At 34.9% G+C, this 20821-nt stretch overlaps 1 protein-coding gene across 1 annotated transcript; it reads right to left on the reverse strand.

The window, feature by feature from the left end:
* Nucleotides 1-1135: 1135 nt before the first annotated feature.
* b4galnt3a (beta-1,4-N-acetyl-galactosaminyl transferase 3a) lies at nucleotides 1136-15456 on the reverse strand. Its single transcript, XM_053508777.1, has 20 exons — nucleotides 15309-15456; nucleotides 10849-10889; nucleotides 10682-10720; nucleotides 10437-10532; nucleotides 9283-9373; nucleotides 8923-9023; nucleotides 8680-8747; nucleotides 8473-8548; nucleotides 8130-8196; nucleotides 7558-7698; nucleotides 7239-7348; nucleotides 6554-6657; nucleotides 6385-6440; nucleotides 6086-6290; nucleotides 5749-5984; nucleotides 4707-4860; nucleotides 4521-4593; nucleotides 4206-4359; nucleotides 3905-4031; nucleotides 1136-1774 (listed from the first exon to the last, which is right to left on the reverse strand). Exons 1-20 carry the CDS (start codon nucleotides 15454-15456, stop codon nucleotides 1681-1683), a joined length of 2181 nt encoding a protein of 726 aa, XP_053364752.1. The 3' UTR covers nucleotides 1136-1680.
* Nucleotides 15457-20821: the final 5365 nt, after the last annotated feature.

The following is a 20821-nucleotide window of genomic DNA, read 5'->3' on the forward strand; positions in this document are numbered from 1 at the left end:
AAAACGAATTACCAAGACCAAGCAGACGTCTCTGCCTAAAATTTATTTAAATGTGTATGTGTGTAAAGCTAAGGTAAGAGAAGAGGAGGACTCAGCCCCTCCCCCTTTCCCCCTTCTCATTTTACATATTAAACCTTCCTCCTCTTTTATTTGAGCTTCACACACACATTAACGGAAAGTTTCATAGTAAAAATTAGCAAGGAATATCACTAATGATACTGGGGTAAACGCATACTAATGGAATCACTGCTGTAAAGTAAAACACACAAATAAACCTGCACTTTACTTTTAAAAGGAATTGTGACAGAGCAGTGTTTCTATGTAGAGCAGAGAGAGAGAGAGAGAGAGAGAGAGAGTGTGTGTGTGTGTGTGTGTGTGTGTGTGTGTGTGTGTGAAGCCGAGCGGAGGAGGGTGTGGGGGGAATAATGGCAAGAGTGTGTGTGAAGGGGCACATTGCCAGATTACGTGCACGCACACATAACGACAGGCTGATACAGAGAGAGAGAAAATCTTTCAATGGATCTTTAATCTCTCTAATGAGACTTCCTTTTGCTTTACACACATGCACGCACATGTGTCATAATAAACAGTACACTTACGCTGTACACACGTGCTTACAAACACAAAATAAAATATGTTTTACATGCACACACGGGGTCACAGTGTTATAGTAAATAACATAGTAAAATGATTATACCAGTGAGAGACGCGCACCAAGACCAGCAAGGGAAATGATGACCCACAATTCCGCAGTGCAAGAGAGAAAAAAAAACATTGGCTCAGTTGTGATCATGTGATGCTCGGCCTCAAAACAAGAAGCGTATGCATGCTACATAATACTCGGTACTCATAAACCAAGACTTGCTCGTTTTCAAGTCAAAATTTAGTACAAATCTTTGCTCGTCTTGCGGAACACTCGCAAACTGCGTTACTCGCAATCTGAGGTTCCAATGTGCTGTATTATTTTTCTTAGTAAAGAAATTCTTATTTACTGAGAATTTTAGTGAAAAAAACACACATAACTTGTCAACTTTAAAACATAAGCATAAACTTTATGGATTTTTTTAATGACTTTTTTAAATACATACTCTATATCGTTAGGAGTCAATAAATACACTATAATACACCTCCAAAATATAAAAAATATATTATAAAACACTTAATTCTGTTTTTGATTTAGACCATAGCAATTGTAGTCTTACATATTTTAAAATATACTGTATAAACCTAAATACGGTAAAAAATACAGTACGTAAGTGCATACATTCAGTACGAACAGAATGAATAGGACAAATAAGAATGAACATAAAAGGTGCAGGACAAAAGTTTTTTTCTGGGTTATTGTTTTTCATTCAAATAAAGACATATTGCTATCACAATATTATCACTGAATTTGCAAAACCAATATTCCTAGTAATATTCCCAGCTACCATGGTTTTTATTTAATATCCACTATTTACAGAGCTTAAAATGGTCAAAAGGATTTTTAAAACATTGTTTAGGAAATATCTAAAATCTGTAAATGCTGATTTTCTTGTTTAAGGGTTAGTTCAAATATGTTTCAATTTGTTTATGGATTTTAAAAAATTTGTTGGTGACTTGAAAAATAACCAAATTATATCACTTAAAATCTCTATACAAAGTGCTGTGGGTCCTTCCAGCTCCTTCACTTCATGCTGTTTAAGCTTCATTCCACATGCCATGCCTTGTGTGGAAGAAGTGTAAGAAATTCCTCAGGTTGAGCCGTTCCACTTCTAACTTGTGCAGTAAGATTCTGAATATTAAATGAGAGATAAAAAAAAAGATTGGATGATTTTTCAGCATTTTGTTGTTACAAAAATGTTTATGAAATTTTTGTCGTAGCTAAGCATTGTGTTTACCTATTTCACTTCAAGTTCTTTCAGTAGTATTAATTTATATTAAGGTTTACTTGGTTTTGTATACTTTGCACTACAAATGTCCCAGTGTGGTGCTTTAATAGCTGGATCCTTATTGGTGCACTCACAAGCAAAGACCTTACCACAAAGTTTTATTATATTATAACCTTGTGTACACAGATACTGTACAGCATTGCAAATCGGCATTTAGCACATTTAAAAATAGAACATTTAACTAATCCATCTATTAAGAAGCCTCTGTAGTCCAACTAGGGACTGTCGAGGCCAATGGTGACCATTGTATTAATTCTCATTTGAAGGACCATAATAGGACCTCTGGTCAACATTTACATGCTACGGCCAATCGGGAAATGTCAAATAGACTAATCTGCATGTTTTTTTGGACTGTGGGATGGAACCAGAGAACCCAGAGGAAACCCACCTAACATGGGAAGAACATGCAAACTGTATGCACACAGACCGAAACAGGAATCAAACCCAGGTGCAAGGTGACAATGCTAACCACTAAGCCACTTATATTTTACTAAAATCTCCAAACAATTATAGAAATGCATAATAATAAAGTAAAATATAATTTTAGGCCTATAATTATCTTGTTTTATTAGCAGATTTTTATTTTATTTTAATCATTTATAGTAACTTTTGAAAGACAAAACATTTTCAAATATAGGAAAAATGTTCATATTTAAGCCTGCTGCCTTAGCATCAATTCTTTTTTAAGACATACAATGTAACCTTGGATTACAAGCATAATTCGTTTCAGAAACGGACTCATATTTCAAAACACTTGTAAACTAAAGAGAATTTCCCAATAAGAAATAATGGAAACTTACATTATTCGTTTCACAGCCCAAAAACATAAATGCATAAAAATAATTAATTAAAAATATAAAGTACAAAAAACCCCCTGCCAATTACCTAAATAAATCCAGACAGATAAGTGTTTCCATTTATGTGCGCAGGCGCTGTGTGTGTGTGTGTGTGTTTGTGAAGCTAAACACCAGATGGTTAAACAATTTTCATAGTACCACAGTCACAAATGGTTACCTGTGTTTTAAACACCTATGATGCACTTAATTCTAAAATACACTTATTTCTTAAAGAATTCTTCAGTTAGTTCTTGTGGCCAATTTTCTAAACTACCGTTTGGCATAATTGCTTTACTGTAATGATGAACAACAGATGAGTTGACAGAATGAGAAGAAAAGAAGTGGGTCAAATAGAAACTGTTCAAGTAGGAAACAAGTTATGTCTAGTACGAAACTGGTAACTGTTAAGTAAGTTATTAGCACTTCAATACCTTACTGTTTTCACTTGCATAATGTAGTTAATAATTCAATTCAATTCAATTTTATTTATATAGTGCTTTTAACAATGGTCATTATCTCAAAGCAGCTTCACAAAAAATTTAAGATTTTTTTTTTCTTTTTATTCTCAATATGTAATATTAATTTATTTAACAATAACTTGTAATGCTTATTTTCCAGGCATAATTTTGTATGCATGCAAGTGAATTTGTAATTAATTTGATTGATATTTTCAGTCTTTACACTTTCAAAATTTCATGTGAATATTTGTACAATACCATTTTACAAAGAACATTTTACAAAACAAAATTGCTGCTAAATTATTGATTGTTTTATTCATATTGCATAATCTGGGTAAACTTAATCATATGGGAAATACCATACAGATTAAGATGTAATAAATGGTATAAACTAATATTTAACAAATGTATCATTTGGATAGAAAATGGATAGTTAAATATTGTAATAAGCTAAATAAAAGCATGTTTTTATATAATATAATATATACAGTATATAATTTAATACGCTATTTTGAAAAAAATTGAATACAAGTTATTATGTTAAAATAATAATAAAAAATTCAGATAAGACACATAATCACATAAAACTTGTGTGTGTGTGTGATTCATGGTTTCTATACTTTTGAAGATTATAATGTTATTTTACATTTCTTGGTACAGTAATTTAGTTTGTGCTTACCTGTCCAGCAACTCCCAGTCCTCCCCTCCCCACTTGTCTGTAAACTCTTGTGTGTTCATACCTCCGATTCGAATAATGTCTGATTTGTAAATGCCAACAAGACCATAACCATAAGTTTCCCAGAAACCTGTGTCACAGAAAAAAAAACTATTATTATAATTACTATATAAGGTAGAGGAGTTGCAGGACAAAAATGATAACACCAAAGAAAAAAAACAAGAAAAAATCACACAGACAATTTTGTATATTGTAAATGAATATAGATCACAAACTCATTCAATGTGTACTATATAATCATTACCTGCAGGAGCCTGCACTGTGGCTCCACATTCCAGTCTCATTACAACAGGAGCAAATGCCATTTTTCCTTGCACACAGTGTTTCCGTATAGTGTCTATTATTGTCACAGGAAAATTCAGGTGTAGGTCACAAAGGAACAAAATGCTGCTATTATCCTGATGGAGAAAATAAAAATTAGTGAAAACATCCTGTGACTAAATTATTTGTTTTAAATTTAGAGAGGCAGCAGATTCAATTCATTTAAAGTCCTTAGAATTTTATTAAATAATTTATTATATTAGTGTATTATTAAGCACAATTACAAAATATTCCCTACTTGAACAAGATCTATTCCTTCTTGTAGTCCTGGTGATCTGCCAAAAGCTCCACCCAATCTTTTAAACTGGTAGCTGTGTATAGGCCCAAAAAAATAAATAAATAATATATTAAATGAAACTACCATATATACTGTATATATACAAAGCAAAACATTTATGTATATATTAATGTACATAAGTTGTACCTTGGTAAAATAGCATTTTTTAGTTCCTTCTCTACATCAATATCGGTGCTGTTATAGTCTATGATAATGATGTTAAAGTTTTTGTCTCCAGTGGCTTTGTATATTTTCTCCATTTCCTTTATAAAATGCATGATCCATCTCCCTTGGTTTTTCACTGTTGACATAAGAACCAGAAAAAAAACAATAAGTCCAAAAACCCCTATCATTTAAACACAACAGAACCGCATGCCCAGGACTGCAGGACTTAAACTTGGATGCACCATAATTAACCAAAATCACATAAGCTTACTTTGTTAAAAAGATGCAGTTTGGTCAACTGTTACATTGGAACACCTGGCTAATATTGTGTATGTCATCCCACTGCCTCCAAAACAGCTCTGATATCTTAAATCATGTACTTTACTTTGCTTCTAAAGGTGTGCTGTGGTATCTGCACCAAGACATTATTATTAAATCCTTAGATTTAATAGGCCTCCATGGATCAGACTTGTTTGTCCAGCACATCCCACTGACGCTCGACTGGATTGAGATCTGGGGAATTTGGAGGCCAAGTCGATACCTTGATCCCTTTGCCATGTACGGTTCGGAAGATCCCAGGTTCAAATCCCACAACCACCAAGTTGCCACTGTTGGGCCCTTGAGCAAGGCCCTTAACCCTCAACTGCTCAGATGTGTAATGAGATAAAAATGTAAGTCGCTCTGGATAAGAGCGTCTGCCAAAATGCCTAAATGTAAATGTAAATGTTCCTCAAGCCATTCCTTAACCGTTTTTTTTCAATGTGACATTGTACAATATCCTACTGAAAGAGGCCACTCACCTAAAGTAATACCCTTGCAATGAAATAATGAAATGTATTTTATCAGTCGACCTGCCGATGATGGTCAAGCTTTCTGTAAATGTCTTTTAATGATACTAATTTTACATGATAAAAAAAAAAAGATTTAAAAGAACAATCAACGCACACAAGATTTGCCCTATTGCTTAGAATTGCTTTAATTTAATGTTTAAAAAAGAGATTATTATAAATATGTAAGTTCTAACCTGCTAGAACAACATGGACTGTTGCTTTTGGATTCCAGGAAAAACCTTTTGGGCTACAGAGTTTAGGTAGTCCTGGATTCTTCTCTATTTTTTTCTCCTTTGTAAGATATAAATATTTAGAGAACAGAAAGCGTTTCCCTTCTGTGTCCTCCAGCTCCAGCTCCATTAGGTATCGAGTGCCTGTAGTTTCATTTGATTTCCTCTCCACATTTAGCACACGCTTTATGTGGAAATCACTGCACATGCATGAAAAGTCAAGTTAAATGCTGCAAATTGTTGGACACCAGCACAAGCCAAAACGTTCAGAATGAAAATACTATGGGGGGTGAGTATAAACCTTGTAGCCTTTGTTGTGTGTAGCTGATTTATTAAGGCTTGAACCACAGGCATGACTTCTTTTTTGAGCATTATAATATTTCCAGCTTTTCTGCAGGTCTCCATAACAGCATCACTCTGCTTTGAATGAAAATCCAAAGCATTTACATGGAAGACCTGTTCCCAATTTGGCTCTTTTTCCTCACTATTTGATAAGGATTTGGGCACTGTAAGGAATTACAGAAAACACATTGAATACAAATTTCACATGAGACTATTCATGAAAAACATTTTAAAGGTTTTAGAGTTTCAGTGAGCTACCTGGCTTTTTGTTGTCTGCTTTCTTATCAATTTTTAGAAAGGGACTAAACCCACCCCTTGAAAGATTGAACAAACACAGAGAGGCATACAGTAAATATGTCAATTTTAAAGTACATGCAATTAATACTTTATTATGGAGGAGAGAATGATCACAAAAAGTCTACATTACTCTTTAAAGTAAGCTTCATCCTTTTCATAAAAGCACTTCTGATCATCAGTCTGTTCATGTGTTAGTCTTGTATGATCATTGGGATACACTGCTGAGTAGTGAACCTTAATAAAAAAGCACAATCAACCATTATCCCATGAGAACAAAATATACTGTACATACAATAAACTTAAAAAAATATTTCTAGAGGTTAAAATAATTTTTCTATTCATTTGTCAGTTTATTTATTCATTCAATTTCTTAGTGAATCTGGACACTAGCTTGGTTTGGGAAGTGGGGTTGTGGATTTGTGGGAGTCAATGGACTGCGAGGAATGTATTTAAGACAGCTCACCTGGCTTTTCTATCTATCTATCTATCTATCTATCTATCTATCTATCTATCTATCTATCTATCTATCCATCCATCCATCCATCCATCCATCCATCCATCCATCCATCCATCCATCCATACATACATACATATTGTATGTGGTCACTCTGAATCTGCTAGATTACTTGAAAAGTATGCACAAACAAACTCTGGTCCACCCCCAATCCCCCGTCAATTCACCCCCATCTGACTGTCACCCCACATCAACTGACATAAACATAGCAAAAACACACAAACCTACACACAAAAACAATATTTTGCATGAACCTTAAAAGCACTATTTCTCAGAAAACATAAAGTAAAGATGTACTTACATAATTTATACCATCATATCTCTCAATGGTCTCGTTGTCAAATATATAAATTGGATAGTAGTCACATTCTGGAAACAAATTTTCCGAGTTGGATTCCTCCAGCAGGGGTACTGTTGATAGATAAATATGAATAATATGAGTCTGAAATTTATATTAACAGAAGTTCATTGAAACAAACATGTATTTGGAAATGCTTCAAACCCCCTCAAAACAAAAACCCTAAAGACACACAGCTAAATAATTAAATAATTAGATAAAATACAAATAAATAAAGGCATTAATTAGTTCTTTTCATATGATAACTTTTATAAGCACTTACTACTATAAATAAAGTCTCGTGAGTCTGCTTTGACCATGTCCACATCCTTTACTGTCTTGTAAGCAGAGTCAAGGCGCGACTGATGACTGGCTTTTGTTTGCGGGATGTGATCATTTTCAGTCATCAGTAGAGAGGACTCATCTGTATATACAAAACAAAAAAACACACTTTTTTTTTTTTTTCTTTTTTTAGCAATTTTTTTAGCCATTACTTCAAATTATTTTGTATATGAGCGAGACTAAGTGCAAAGACAGAACAGTGTCCATGGTTGTACTTATTCCTGTCCATAAGGAATCTTATGGACAGGGATACTGTACCTCTAACATAAATCACGTGGCACCACATCATATTGAAGTGCCTTTTTCTTAAGTTTGTTAAGTAAAATATTGTATAATGGCAATGGCATTGGTTTGATGAAATATTGACATTTTTTTATGGAAATTAGTCGAATGTAATATAAACCTTAGGCTGCCTGAAACTGCATATTAAAAGTTTAACAACACACAAATCCTGCTGATTTAGAATAATATGAGTAACATGTAATATGAATAATAAGTAGCCTTGCAACTTACCAACATAGAGGGACAAATACTCTGCAGTAATGACCTCAAAACTACTATCTTCATTATTGAGACGCCACTGAAACAAACAAACAAACAAACAACAAAAGTAATAAAATCTCTTAGCCAATGAATAATAAGCATCTCAGACAGGGATACTAAGATATAAGACAGATACTTAGTGTAGCTACTTAATGCCTGAACAATTTCCCTGTTTATCGCTTTTAATTTACTGCTATGCAATAAGGTTAGTGACACTTGTGTAATTGCACTAATAAGAGATGAGTTCCATTAACTAATAGCCACAGGTAGCAACTATATACAGTAATTATTAGAAATACTGAAGTATACGTACTGCGACCTCCAGGTGATCAATTCCTTCACTTTGTTTGTAGAGTACTTCAAAGAAATACCGCTTGTCTTTCGTTAGTCTATAAAAAGTAATGTATTGATTAATGCACATAAAGAGTTTACAGTCAGAGAAAGAGCTAATTCATTAATAAAGTTTTATATTTACTGTACGAAAAAGTGTACAGTAGGCATTTATCAGAGAATCACTTACAAAACAGGTAGTGATGTTTGAGAGGAAAATTTCTCATACTCTCCTGGGGCTGCCCATTCATTTCCTGTCTGACTGACAATCAGTAAGAGCAATTAAGCATAGAATAGGTCTTGATAATAATAATAATAATAATAATAATAATAATAATAATTTTTTCTTTAATGTTATTAAAATTACTGCTGTCTATGCTTCACCTTGTTTACCAGTGTCAGGAAAACTGAACCTATGAGTGAAAATTTTTACCTTGCCAAGGTAGGCTATAAGTTTGACTCCTTTAGGGCTGTCATCTGAACTCAGCCAGATTTCTGCGTTATTGTCGGAGGCAACAGCAAAAATGTATTCATCTGGTAAGAATTTATATACAATGAAAAAGGTCAGGACACCAGCTTAGAAAAAAAAGGTATGTACTTTTGACAACCGTAGTTAATTATTTAATACATTAAATAATTAATTAGCTAACCATAATTTATATTAAACAACAATTATTACTTATCAATTCCTGTCATTCAGCTAATTCATTAATTAATTGATTGATTAATTACTTACTTAATTAATTAATTGATTAATTAATTAATTAAAAAGAAAACAATAAAGAGAACGCACCAGTTTTTACAGGATGAAGATATCCAAAAATTCGCACACCATAGTTTTTCCATCCAGCATTAATAGCCAGCCGGCCGATTGTGGTGCGGGTCTAAGACAATGATACCATATAATACAGATTTTGGTGAATTGAGGTTGCTTTTAAATCTGGAATTTCTAATTATTTTATGTATACACAAAAACATCAGTCAAATGTTATTAAACATCAACATTTCTTTTTCAGTGTTTGTTTAAAATACTTGATTTTGAGCATGGTCAAGGGGCACATTGTTGAAATATATTGCAGTTAACAGTATGGTAACAAATAATATTGCTGGTTATTGATCAGATTTTGCATGTTAGTGGATAGACTGCAATTGTGCAAGAAATAAAACCATGGAATGCAAAGTTCAATTTTGTGGCATTTGCATCTAGGAGTCAGTTTCATATGTTGTATATGCATTTAATAATGATTTTGTAATGAGACCTGGGACATATTAACGCAAGTACAGTTTCAGGCCATTATGAGGCTAATTAAAATAAATGATTCAATATATTTTTTTTTTGTACACTTTGAGGAGCAACAATCACATCAGCATAACAATAATAAATAACCTGGCAAACCAAAATGGCCAGAGATTGCAGTCATCAAGAAAAAAAATGCTTACCAGATAAATCTTTAGGATGTTAATATAAATGTACAACTAGTTATCGCTAGGACCATATTTAGAGTTACATGTGTATACTGAGGAGTTAAAGCCACATTTGTGATTCAGTATTCAGCTTTTAGATATACAGTACTGTGCAAACGTTTTAACCCACTCCTTTTTTCTTTATATTAATAAAGTTAACTAAATTAAATGTATATAGATTATATTGAAGACATGGGGAAAAAAATGTTTTACTGCAAGTAGGTACAAAGTGCCTAAAGATACAATTCAAATATTGGTTGTTTATTAATGTAACTCTAAGGTTGACAATGTCAATGTACACCAGTCAAGAAGTAATTTGTCTTTGTTATTTAAACTATTCATTTACATTTGGTGCAACAATTTCTTCGAGTCTAAGAAACCTGCCAATGATTGTGTGTGTATGTGTGTGTGTGTGTGTGTGTGTGTGTGTGCTTGCATGTTCATGTTTGGGTGTGTGGGTGAAGCATGAAAGATTTTACTAACATGGGGGAAAAGAGGGTACAGCACGTTTGCTCTTAGCTGACTCACAGAACCTCCACACCAGTCCTCGAAAACATGCATGTTCACTTCACCTAGAAACTGTTCACACAATATAAAGTTTAAAAAAAAATTAAAAAAACTGCACTAATAATAAAAATAAAATTACATGCTTATTTAAGTTAATATTTTACCATGCTTAAATTAATGATAAAAATTAAAAAATTTAATTAAAAAAAAGTGTTTGTTACCGCAGGTTTCCATAATGGCTGTTCATCTTGGGCTCGTTTCTTTTGAAGAAAAGAAAAAAAGAGGCATTAAAAAATCTACAATTTAGAATATTATGTCTACATTCTTTAAAATTAAATGTCATAAAGGAGCAATTTATTAAGGGGAAAAAAAACTAATTATATTTCACCTGAGCGGAGGAGTGCCCATGGTGGTGGCTTTCCCAAAATCCTGAAACAAAAAAAGAAAAAAAAGCATTTCCACACACAGTCAGTCTCGATTGTACAGTTTGCACCTTGCTTGACCACTCCCTGTTTCGCAGTTACTCTTTGCATACCTGTTTTTGTTTTGCTTAAGTAGAGTTATATTCATCTGTAATTGTGCCTTATTATACGGGCAATTAGCTTTCTGTTTCTGTTTATTTTTATGTTTATCAATTATTATAAACAATTTCTTTTACTTTCTGTCCTGAGGCACGCAACAAAAAAACTCTTCGGACATTCTCTTTGCTGTTTTGCTTCGTGATCCTGTAGCGCAGTTTTTATCCCCTAATGGAAAAAAAAGGGGCTAAGGAAGGTGTAAGGTTGAAATATTGTGCCGTCATTGCACATTGATGTTCTGTATGAAAGGAATGGAGGTGGATTCATGTCACGCCTTTAAGCCAGGGGCACGAAGAGTTTTACGTGTGTACTACAGTATGTGCAACACGCCCTTATGCTTAATCAACTGTAAACAGTTAACAGCTATCTTACTGATATTTATGAAAGAGTTTAGTAGATCAGATGTACACACCGTTCTTGAACACTGCTTTGCTGTAATGCATCAAGAATAAGGATTTGAAAGGATATCTGAGACGGAGATCAACGCCAGGCTTTTGTTTTTGGGTCACATTAGAATTATTGAAGTGTTTCAGAGTGCAAAAGATAACACTGGGCACATTTTAAGACTAAAAGATGCAGTAAGACGGAAGAATAACTTTTATTTCCTGACAAGTCTTACAGTATGATTGGTTACCCAAATTTTCTCTGTGATTGGTTACTGTAGAATGCAAGATCTATGAAATAGGAGTGAGTACTAATTGAGCCCAGTATACTAATAGTGTACTTAAGTAAAAGTACTGATTCCTAAGAGCAAATATAACTCAGGTGTACAGTTAGTAGAAGTCCATAGTAAAACCCCCCAAAAAGTCTCTGTCTCTCTCTCTCTCTCTCTCTCTGTCTCTCACTCTCTCTCTCTGTCTCTCCCGTCCTGATTGTGAACATGTTGTTTTCATCTCCTTCTTGCCTAATCAGGCACAGTATAAGCATTCCACTTGCAATTCCACTTTATTTGTCACTTCAATCAGGCAAGTGTTAATGTCGAGCACCGAGTGAGCATGGGTTGCTATGACGGATTTGACGATATTAATAAACCGCTTGGTTTGATCAGATTTTAAGGCACAAAATTTCAAATATATATTTTTGATACTTTCCCATTTATACATACAATCTATACAATCTAAACATTTAGCATATAACATTTGGACGGATATCTAGATTAAAACAAACAAACAAACAAACAAACATAAATACAAACAAACAGTAAATAACAAAAATTAATTGCACTAAAGAAAACAGAATTAAAACACCTCTACTAATCATCCTGAGTGTTTGCATCTGTGTGTATCTATAACTATACTGTACTTTATATTAGGAACATTTTAGTCTTTTTGCTAAGTACATCGAATTCTTGCATTTTATTATAAACAGTCTTGTGTCCTTAGAACTATTATTACTAATATTTTAAACTGATTGTAATAATTTGCAAATGTAGTCATTCCTTGCCAAATCAAGCAATTTTCAGGAAAGTTTCACTAGTTGCTATCTCAGATTCTAATTTGAACTTTCCAAAAGAATCCTGGGTAACAGTAGGAGAAAAACATAAATTGTATTTGGAAAGATTACTGTATCCACAAGTTATAATTTCAGCTACAGTACCACATTCCCTTTTTGCACCCACAAACCATGTCAACAGTTTTAGATTTTGAACTATAGGGCCAATATATAATCCTTATTCAGGAAAGATACCCAGGCAAACTTTCAAACACCAAATTTCAACCTTCACATCACATCTCAGATATATAGACATGTCAGTGTGTTCACAAGTCAAAGACCCATGCAGCATTTTGCAGGGCACGGACAACTGTGTAGATATCTCATGACAATGAGATATACAAAAGTTTAAAATACATGTTGTAGCCATAATTGGTGTAAATATAACTAACTGACCCACTTTCGGGTGCATATAACACAGGGTGCCAAACCATCACAGGGCACACATACATAATCACACACAGGCTAATTGCCAATTAGCCTAGTCTCTGTGAGAGGAAACCAGAGTACCCAAATGAAACCTAGCAAGCACAGGAAGAACATGCAAACTCCATCATGCAAACTTCATATATATATATATATATATATATATATATATATATATATATATATATATAGGCCTATGTATATTAACATTACCCACATCACAAGAAAACAATTATATGATGATAGCAATTTAATGCATGGCACAAGTTTAAAGATGTTGTAGATAAATTGTGTGAAGACTTACTTACTAAGCGTTTATATACATTGCCAATGCATTACCACTTTTTATTTTATTGTGAAACTTGTGGCACTGCTAATTCAAGAACTACCTGGTGGAACATCAAGGAATTGAATGCTGGACAATGTCATGATGACTGATAACCTTACTTAGCTAATTATAATTTCAGCTAAATTATACTTCCGGTAATAGAACATTTTCTCACACAGGATTTAAAACAATTAAAGTGGCACATGATCATTTTAAGTTAATTGTTCGATTGTGATCAAAGTGAAGATACTGTGGATTGATAGTTCTTTGGCCAGATACGAGGTACTTAAAAGTAATGGCACACTTGTTAGCTAAATGAACTTTCTTTTATCTTAAGATGCTATTCATTGTTTTGTTAAGAAAAATGTGCTTGACATGTAATATTTTGAATATTACAGTATGTATGATAAATATTTAAATTTATGCTCAATAAAATGCCCAACAAAAACAGTTGGCATTGGCCTATGTCCTAAATCTTATTGTAGTACATCAAGGTTCTGATTAATGCTGTACTGTCACCAAACAGTTGAAAAGAAAGAGAAAAGAGAAAATATGAAAAGGCTGATCATTTGATAACTTATATATCATGTGTAGCTAATATGGGGTTGTTAAAAACACCTTTTCTTTTCAGGGAAAGTTTATACTGAACAGGATTAGTTTAATTGATTATACTTGCACAAATCATGGTGAAGATAAAGTATTTTCTTTTGTTAAACTGTATAAATGTATATTACCTGTATATTGCCATCTATCTAGACAGTCATCTGTGCCCTTACTTTCCTTTATAATAATAATAATAATAATAATAATAATAATAATAATAGCAATAATAATATAGCCTATAATGTCCTCCCTAAATAATAACAATACAGTAGAATATTTAGCCCACTGAGCACCCTACAGCCATCAAAATCAGCAGATCAAAATCTAAAAAAGCAGTGTTTGCCAGCAACTCAAAATTCTATGTTTAGAAGCCCATAACTTATTCCAGATGTATCCTAAACCAGGGTAAGCCAATGTTTAGCTTTTTATGCTATTTAGAAATTAAGATATGACCCTTATATGGAAACAAATCATAGATGACAGTCATGAGTGCAAAATGGGGGCGTGGCATTAGAATTAAATTGATCATGACTCATGGCAACATTTTCCAATAAAAATTAAGGTGTTTCCATTACTCCCTATAAAGTTTGTGTAGTCATTAAAAAAAAAAAAAATCTGGGATGTTGTAGTTGATCTACAGTAGGATGGGACAAACCCTTTATAATTGTAACAATAACTTTTTAGAAAAACAAGTTTGCAATATAAATATATCTCTTAAATACAGAGGGGAACACTTAATTACCTACAGATCCCATTTGATTTGAACTGTACATACACATACAAGGACATTGCTGTGAAACTGGGAACTAAATTTCATTGAGCAGTATACTGTATATTGCAATATGTATTTCCTAATGGCTTATTGATGCCTTTGCATGTACCATGCATGTAAATAATGTAAAATACCAAATGTCTTTCTACAGATAAAAGGAAAACTATTAGGATTTTGAAACAGAAAATGTTTGCAGATTAGAACTTAAAATTAATTTTTACGTAAATTAACAGACTCCTTATAGTGATCCAATTAATCTCTGGTAATTTCTGATCATTTCAGGTTTAAAAGTAATATATATATATATATATATTTTGCATTACAGTTTTCCTGAGAATTTCTATGGCTGCTTCTTAAATGTTTAATGAACTGCATGAAGCAAAAACCACATGTAACACCAATTTGTAGATTGGATGACATGTTGTTATCCAGATTGGAAGAAACATAAGAACACGTTAAGTCTGCTCATTATTTTATCCAATTTAGTGGCTAATAAAATGGACAAAGTTTGGTTTTTGGCTTTTTTCAAGCTAGATTTTTTGTGTTTTGTTAGATTAGAACGATTACCATATCCCAGAGTTCAAACCACTCTTTAGCTATACAGTACATACCGTATTAATTTACTGATGGTAAAAGAAATCACTACTCACCAAGAGCTGGAAGAGTTTTAGCTTCATCTTGATAAACAGCAAAATATGTGAAAACACTCAGTGCTAGTAAAGACAAAAACAATACTCTTAAAAGTTTTACATTTTTGACACTAAGAGACCCTCCAGAACTGCTCAACTGCTGATCCATCTTCTTTAGGTAATGGCAAAAACCTCAGCATAAGCCGAGAACACTTCTTGTGCAACCGCGTCATACCAATAATTATCCGCCTCTCTAGGCCACACCTGTTAAGAAAAAAAACAAAGGCTGGGGTGTATAATAACAAAAGCAGAAAATCTAGTTCAGTCTCATGAATTAGTATGGATCTAGCCTAGTGTCTTACGATATAATAAAGTTAATATAAATAAAGTCTCTTAAGTAAAGGTTGCCTTATTACGCACACACACACGCACACACACATACAATACCTGTATATACAATTTTGTTAAATCTTATTGCTTTTTGACACACCCAAGCAGGACAATTAAGTGTTCTTTGTAAATTAGTGTCATGTAAAGTTAATAATGTAATCGACATTAAATAATCTAATCACGTAAAAACATCTTTATAATTGCCTTATATGGGTGTGTTAAACGTACAGTAACTATAACACCGAGCACTGTTGTGTGATTATTTATTAAATACTATGATTATATGAATATACTGTAATATATAAAATACTTTATTTTTGAAGAAGCGGGAACATAGGGTGACAAATAAAAGCAAAGGCAGAAGCACTTAGGTGGTCTGCTGTACGTCTTGTGATGATGTTTTAATCTGAAAGAGATCAGTGACTGCAAAGTATTGGTAAGGTGAGGGAGGACGATGGTGGGGAAGCTGAAGAGGACAAAGGCAGAGCAGAGGACAAGGTGGTAGAATTTGAAAAAGAAAGAATGTTGTGAAGTTTTCAGGGAGGAGTTGAGACAGGTTCTGGGTGGTCAGGAGGTGGTGCCAGTTTACTTGACAACTACAGCTAATGTGAACAGGGAGATAGGTAGGAGGTAGGACAGTACTTGGTGTATCATCAGGAAAGGGAAAGTGGACAAGGAGACTTTATGGTGGAATGAGGCAGTCCAGGAGTGTATACATAAAAAGAGGTTAGCTAAGAAGAAGTGGGACACTGAGAGGACTGAAGAGAGTAGACAGGAGTACAGCAAGATGCAGCCTAAGGTGAAGGTAGAGGTCGCAAAGGCCAAACAAAGAGCATATGAGGACTTGTATACTAGGTTGGACAGTAAGTACTGTAGCTAGAGGTTGATCCAACACATGGCTCCAGCCTGTCTCTCTCAAACATTCAGGTCAGGAGGGAACTGAGGAGGATCAAAGCCAAGGAGGCAGCAGGTCCAGACGAAATCAGCTCAAGAGTTGTCAGGTCCTGCGCAGATCAGCTGTGTGGGGTGATGGAGCTCATTTTCAACCTGAGCCTAAAGCTTGGGAGAGTTCCACAGCTCTGAAAAACCTCTTGTGTTTTACTAGTGCCGAAGACCCCACATTCCAAGGACCTAAACAGCTACAGTACAGGCCGGTGGCTCTAACATCCCACATGATAAAGACCCTGGAGCGGCTTATCCTGGCTCAGCTTCGGCCCCTGGTGTGCTCATCAATGGACCCTTTTCAGTTTGCTTACCAGCCTGGCACTGGAGTGGAGGATGCCATCATTCACCTCCTGCATCGTTCCCTCTCTCACCTGGAGACTGCTGGGAGCACTGTGAGAATCATTTTCTTTGATTTCTCCAGTGACTTCAACACCATCCTTCCCACAATCCTGAGGGACAAGCTGGAGTACACAGGGATACTGGGCTACCTGACAGCACTGAGCAGCTCCTTCAGTGGCAGGCTACTGCACCCACTATGTGGGACGAGGAGATTCTGTAAGTCTTTCTTGCCAACCACTGTCAGACTGTACAACTTAGACTCTGACCACACACGCACAAGCTAACGCACAAACGAACAAACACACATAAACTACACCATGGTGGTTATGTTGGAACATAACATTATAATGGTACATGTACAATTTTCTAGTGATGTGCAATATCTCTAGTTACAGTATCTGTAATACTATGGTGAAACATGCCATTTTTTTCTGTCTTGGGGGAACCACCATAACTGGGAAAAGTGAGCATTTAAAACATTTAATACATTATTGTAAATGCCTGTCACTCACTATTTATCTGTATGTATATATACTCATTGTGTAGAGACATATCACTTAGTCAACTTTGCTCACTATAGTCTAAAAATATATTTATGTAAATATTTTACTACACAGATGTCCATATTCTATACCCAGATTGTATAGTGTACATTTTATACTGTTAGTATTCTATTTTATTTTCAATTTTATTTGATTTATTCTATTGTTTATTTATTTAACTTGTACTGTCCACATGCTGCCGTGGCAAAACAAATTTTCCACTTGTGGGACTAATAAAAGTTTATCTTATCTTATCTTATCTTATCTTATCTTATCTTATCTTATTTTATCTTATCTTATTTTATTAGAGGTTGATCAGGTTGGCGAGGCAAAGGGAAAGAGACAGGAAGTATGTGCAGCATGTTAAAGTGAATAAAGACAGGGATGGAAATTTACTGAAACATGCCAGAAACCTAATGGGAAGGAATACTTTAAAGAGTTGTTGAATAAGGAACGTGAAAGAGAATGAATAGTAGAATAGGTGACTGTTGTGAAGCAGAAAGAAGCAAAAATTACTAAGAATGAGGTGAGGAGGGTGTTAAAGAAGAAGAAGAAGAAGAAGAGTGGAAACGATGTTGGCCCTGATGTCATACCTGTGGAGGTATGGAAATGCTTAGGAGAGCTAAAAGGATTTCAGAGGAATGGAAGACAAATGTATTGGTGCAGATCTTTTTAAATAATGGAGATGTGCAAACTGAGAAAAGGTACAACAGATATCGTATTTGCTTTACGGATGTTAATAAAGAAGGTAATAGGGAGTTGCATTGTGTTATTGCAGATGTAGAGAAAGAGAGAGGAGCTGTGGTATTGTATGAGGAAGTCTGGAGTGGCAGAGAAGTATGTTAGAGTGGTGCAGGACATGTATAAGAGTTGTAAGACAGTGGTGAGATGTGCTGTAGGTGTGACAGAAGATTTCAAGGTGGAGGTGGGTCTGCATCAAGGATCGGCTCTAAGCCCCTTCTTGTTTGATCTGATGATGGACAGGATGTCAGATGAATTTAAAACAGGAGTCATCATTGACTATGATGTTTGCTTAGTGGAGGCCCAGACCCGCCAGTTAGCCTCAGTGGAGACCCAAACCTGCCAGTTAGCCTCAGTGGAGACCCAAACCTGCCAGTTAGCCTCAGTGGAGACCCAGACCTGCTAGTTAGCCTCAGTGGAGGCCCAGACCTGCTAGTTAGCCTCAGTGGAGGCCCAGACCTGCCAGAGAACCCTGCTGAGGGCCCAGTCCACCCAGAGAGTGCTGCATTGCTAGAACCCACTGCTACCTTCTCCATCCAGCTTTGAGGACGTCGTGCCAGCTCCGCCGCCCGACTTCGAGGACGTCGACCCAGTGCTTGCTCTGCTGCCCGGCTTTAACAACCCAGCGCTCACCCAGGATCTCGTTTCTGTCACGCTTCATGATTAGGGAGAAATCTCTTCTGTCCTGCTTGCCCCACCACCCTGCCCTAGGGACAGAATCTGCAGCCTCTGTGTCTGGAGGCCAGACACAGGATCTCTGGAGTAGCACCTTTTGAGGAGGGGGGTTATGTCAGGGTTAACCCCTAGAGGGCGTCTTGCACCCTGAGACTCTTTTGTTTTTTTGCTTATTGGACTTCAGTTTCCAGGAACTGGCACTCACCTGAACCGAGGTGGCTCATTAGTTTTGTTATAAAGAACGTGCCTAAGTTAAGTTTGTTTGTTTTGCATCTCTTGTGTTTAAACTGTGTTTCAGCATTGTGCCTTTTTGCCTTTTTTGCCTTTTTGCCATGCTTTGTGTTTTTGTTCTTGTTATCATAGATTTATGTTATGTATGTTCCTGGTTATAGTCTGTTTGTTTATGTTTACTTCATAATATATTAAACACACCTTAAAGTCTTTACTTCCACATTTAGGCCTCGCCTACAACCCAACACAATAACCGTGCCAGAGTGACAAGGAAGGATAGGATCAAGAATGAGTCCATCACAGGGACAACCCATATTAGATGTTTTGAAAATTAATTTAATTCAATTTAATTAAAATCAATTCAAGTCAATTAAATTTTATTTGTATAGCGCTTTTAACAGTTGACGTTGAAAAGCAGCTTTACAAAATCTAAAGAATTATTTATGTTTGTATGAAACTCCAGTCCTGAACTATCGAATGACAGAGGTAAAGTCAGGCCAGATTGACGCGGTTCGGACATGCTTAGAGGACAGATTTTGAGTATATTGGTAGGAGGATGATGAGGTAAGGACGCAGAGGATAGGGTTAGATGGAGGCAGATGATTTGCTGAATTGGTATATATACTATATATAACAATAATTGCACACAAAACAAGAAGAAACTACTACTTTTCACTTAAAACATATGACAGAGTGCAGAGAGAGGAGCTGTGGTATTGTACTGTATGTGTAAGTTTGGAGAGACAGAGAACCATGTTAGAGTAATGCAGAACATGTATGACAGCTGTAACACAGTGGTGAGATGTGCTGTAGGTGTTTTTACTTAAAATACATTCTCATATAAACCAATTTTTTCTAATATGTGAAAGGCGATTGGCAGCATGGTGGATTAGTGGTTAGCACTGTGACCTTGCACCTCCTGGGTCGAGCGTTTGATTTCCACATCTGTGTGCATAGAGTTCTCTTTGTGTTTGGTCAGTTTTCTTTGGGTACTTTATTTTTCTCCCACAGTTTAAAGACATACAGATTAGTTTGATTGCCCTTCCCAATTTGGGTAACACTTTATTTTGATAGTCCATCTGTTGACACTCTACTAGTTACCAGTAGTCATTTAGTAGCGTGTCAACAGTGCATCAGTTGACATTCAACAACATTGTTTTAACAGACAAGCAACATACAATCAACTAACTGTCTGTAGATTATAAACTGCAATTTACTTTCTATTCTATGGATTTTATAAAAAGTGCATGTTGACTTTCAGCATGTCTTTCTTAACAGGTTATTATCTAATAGTAACTACTCAGAATTAATCTATCAGTTGATAGTCTACAGCCATGTCAACATATGATCAAGAGCATATATCTTTAATCAAGGGTCTCAAATGCATCAGATAACTAATTACTTAACCATCTCTTTTTTATTTTCCCAAAATCACTAGTTTATTATCTGTTGATAGTCAACTAAACATTAGTTGCACATCTGTTGCTTGTCAACTAATGTACAGTTTACGTTCAGCAGACTATTAGTAGGCATTCTCTACTAAGCATATGTAGATACATTTTAGGACTGTCCAAATAAAGTGAAAAACAGTTGATAACTGTAGAAAGTCAATAAGCTATTAACAGAACACATACAGCCATCCATTAATAATAGACAACAGATTTACCATTT

Source organism: Clarias gariepinus, chromosome 12, assembly GCF_024256425.1.
Source record: "Clarias gariepinus isolate MV-2021 ecotype Netherlands chromosome 12, CGAR_prim_01v2, whole genome shotgun sequence".
Taxonomy (NCBI): Eukaryota; Metazoa; Chordata; class Actinopteri; order Siluriformes; family Clariidae; genus Clarias; species Clarias gariepinus.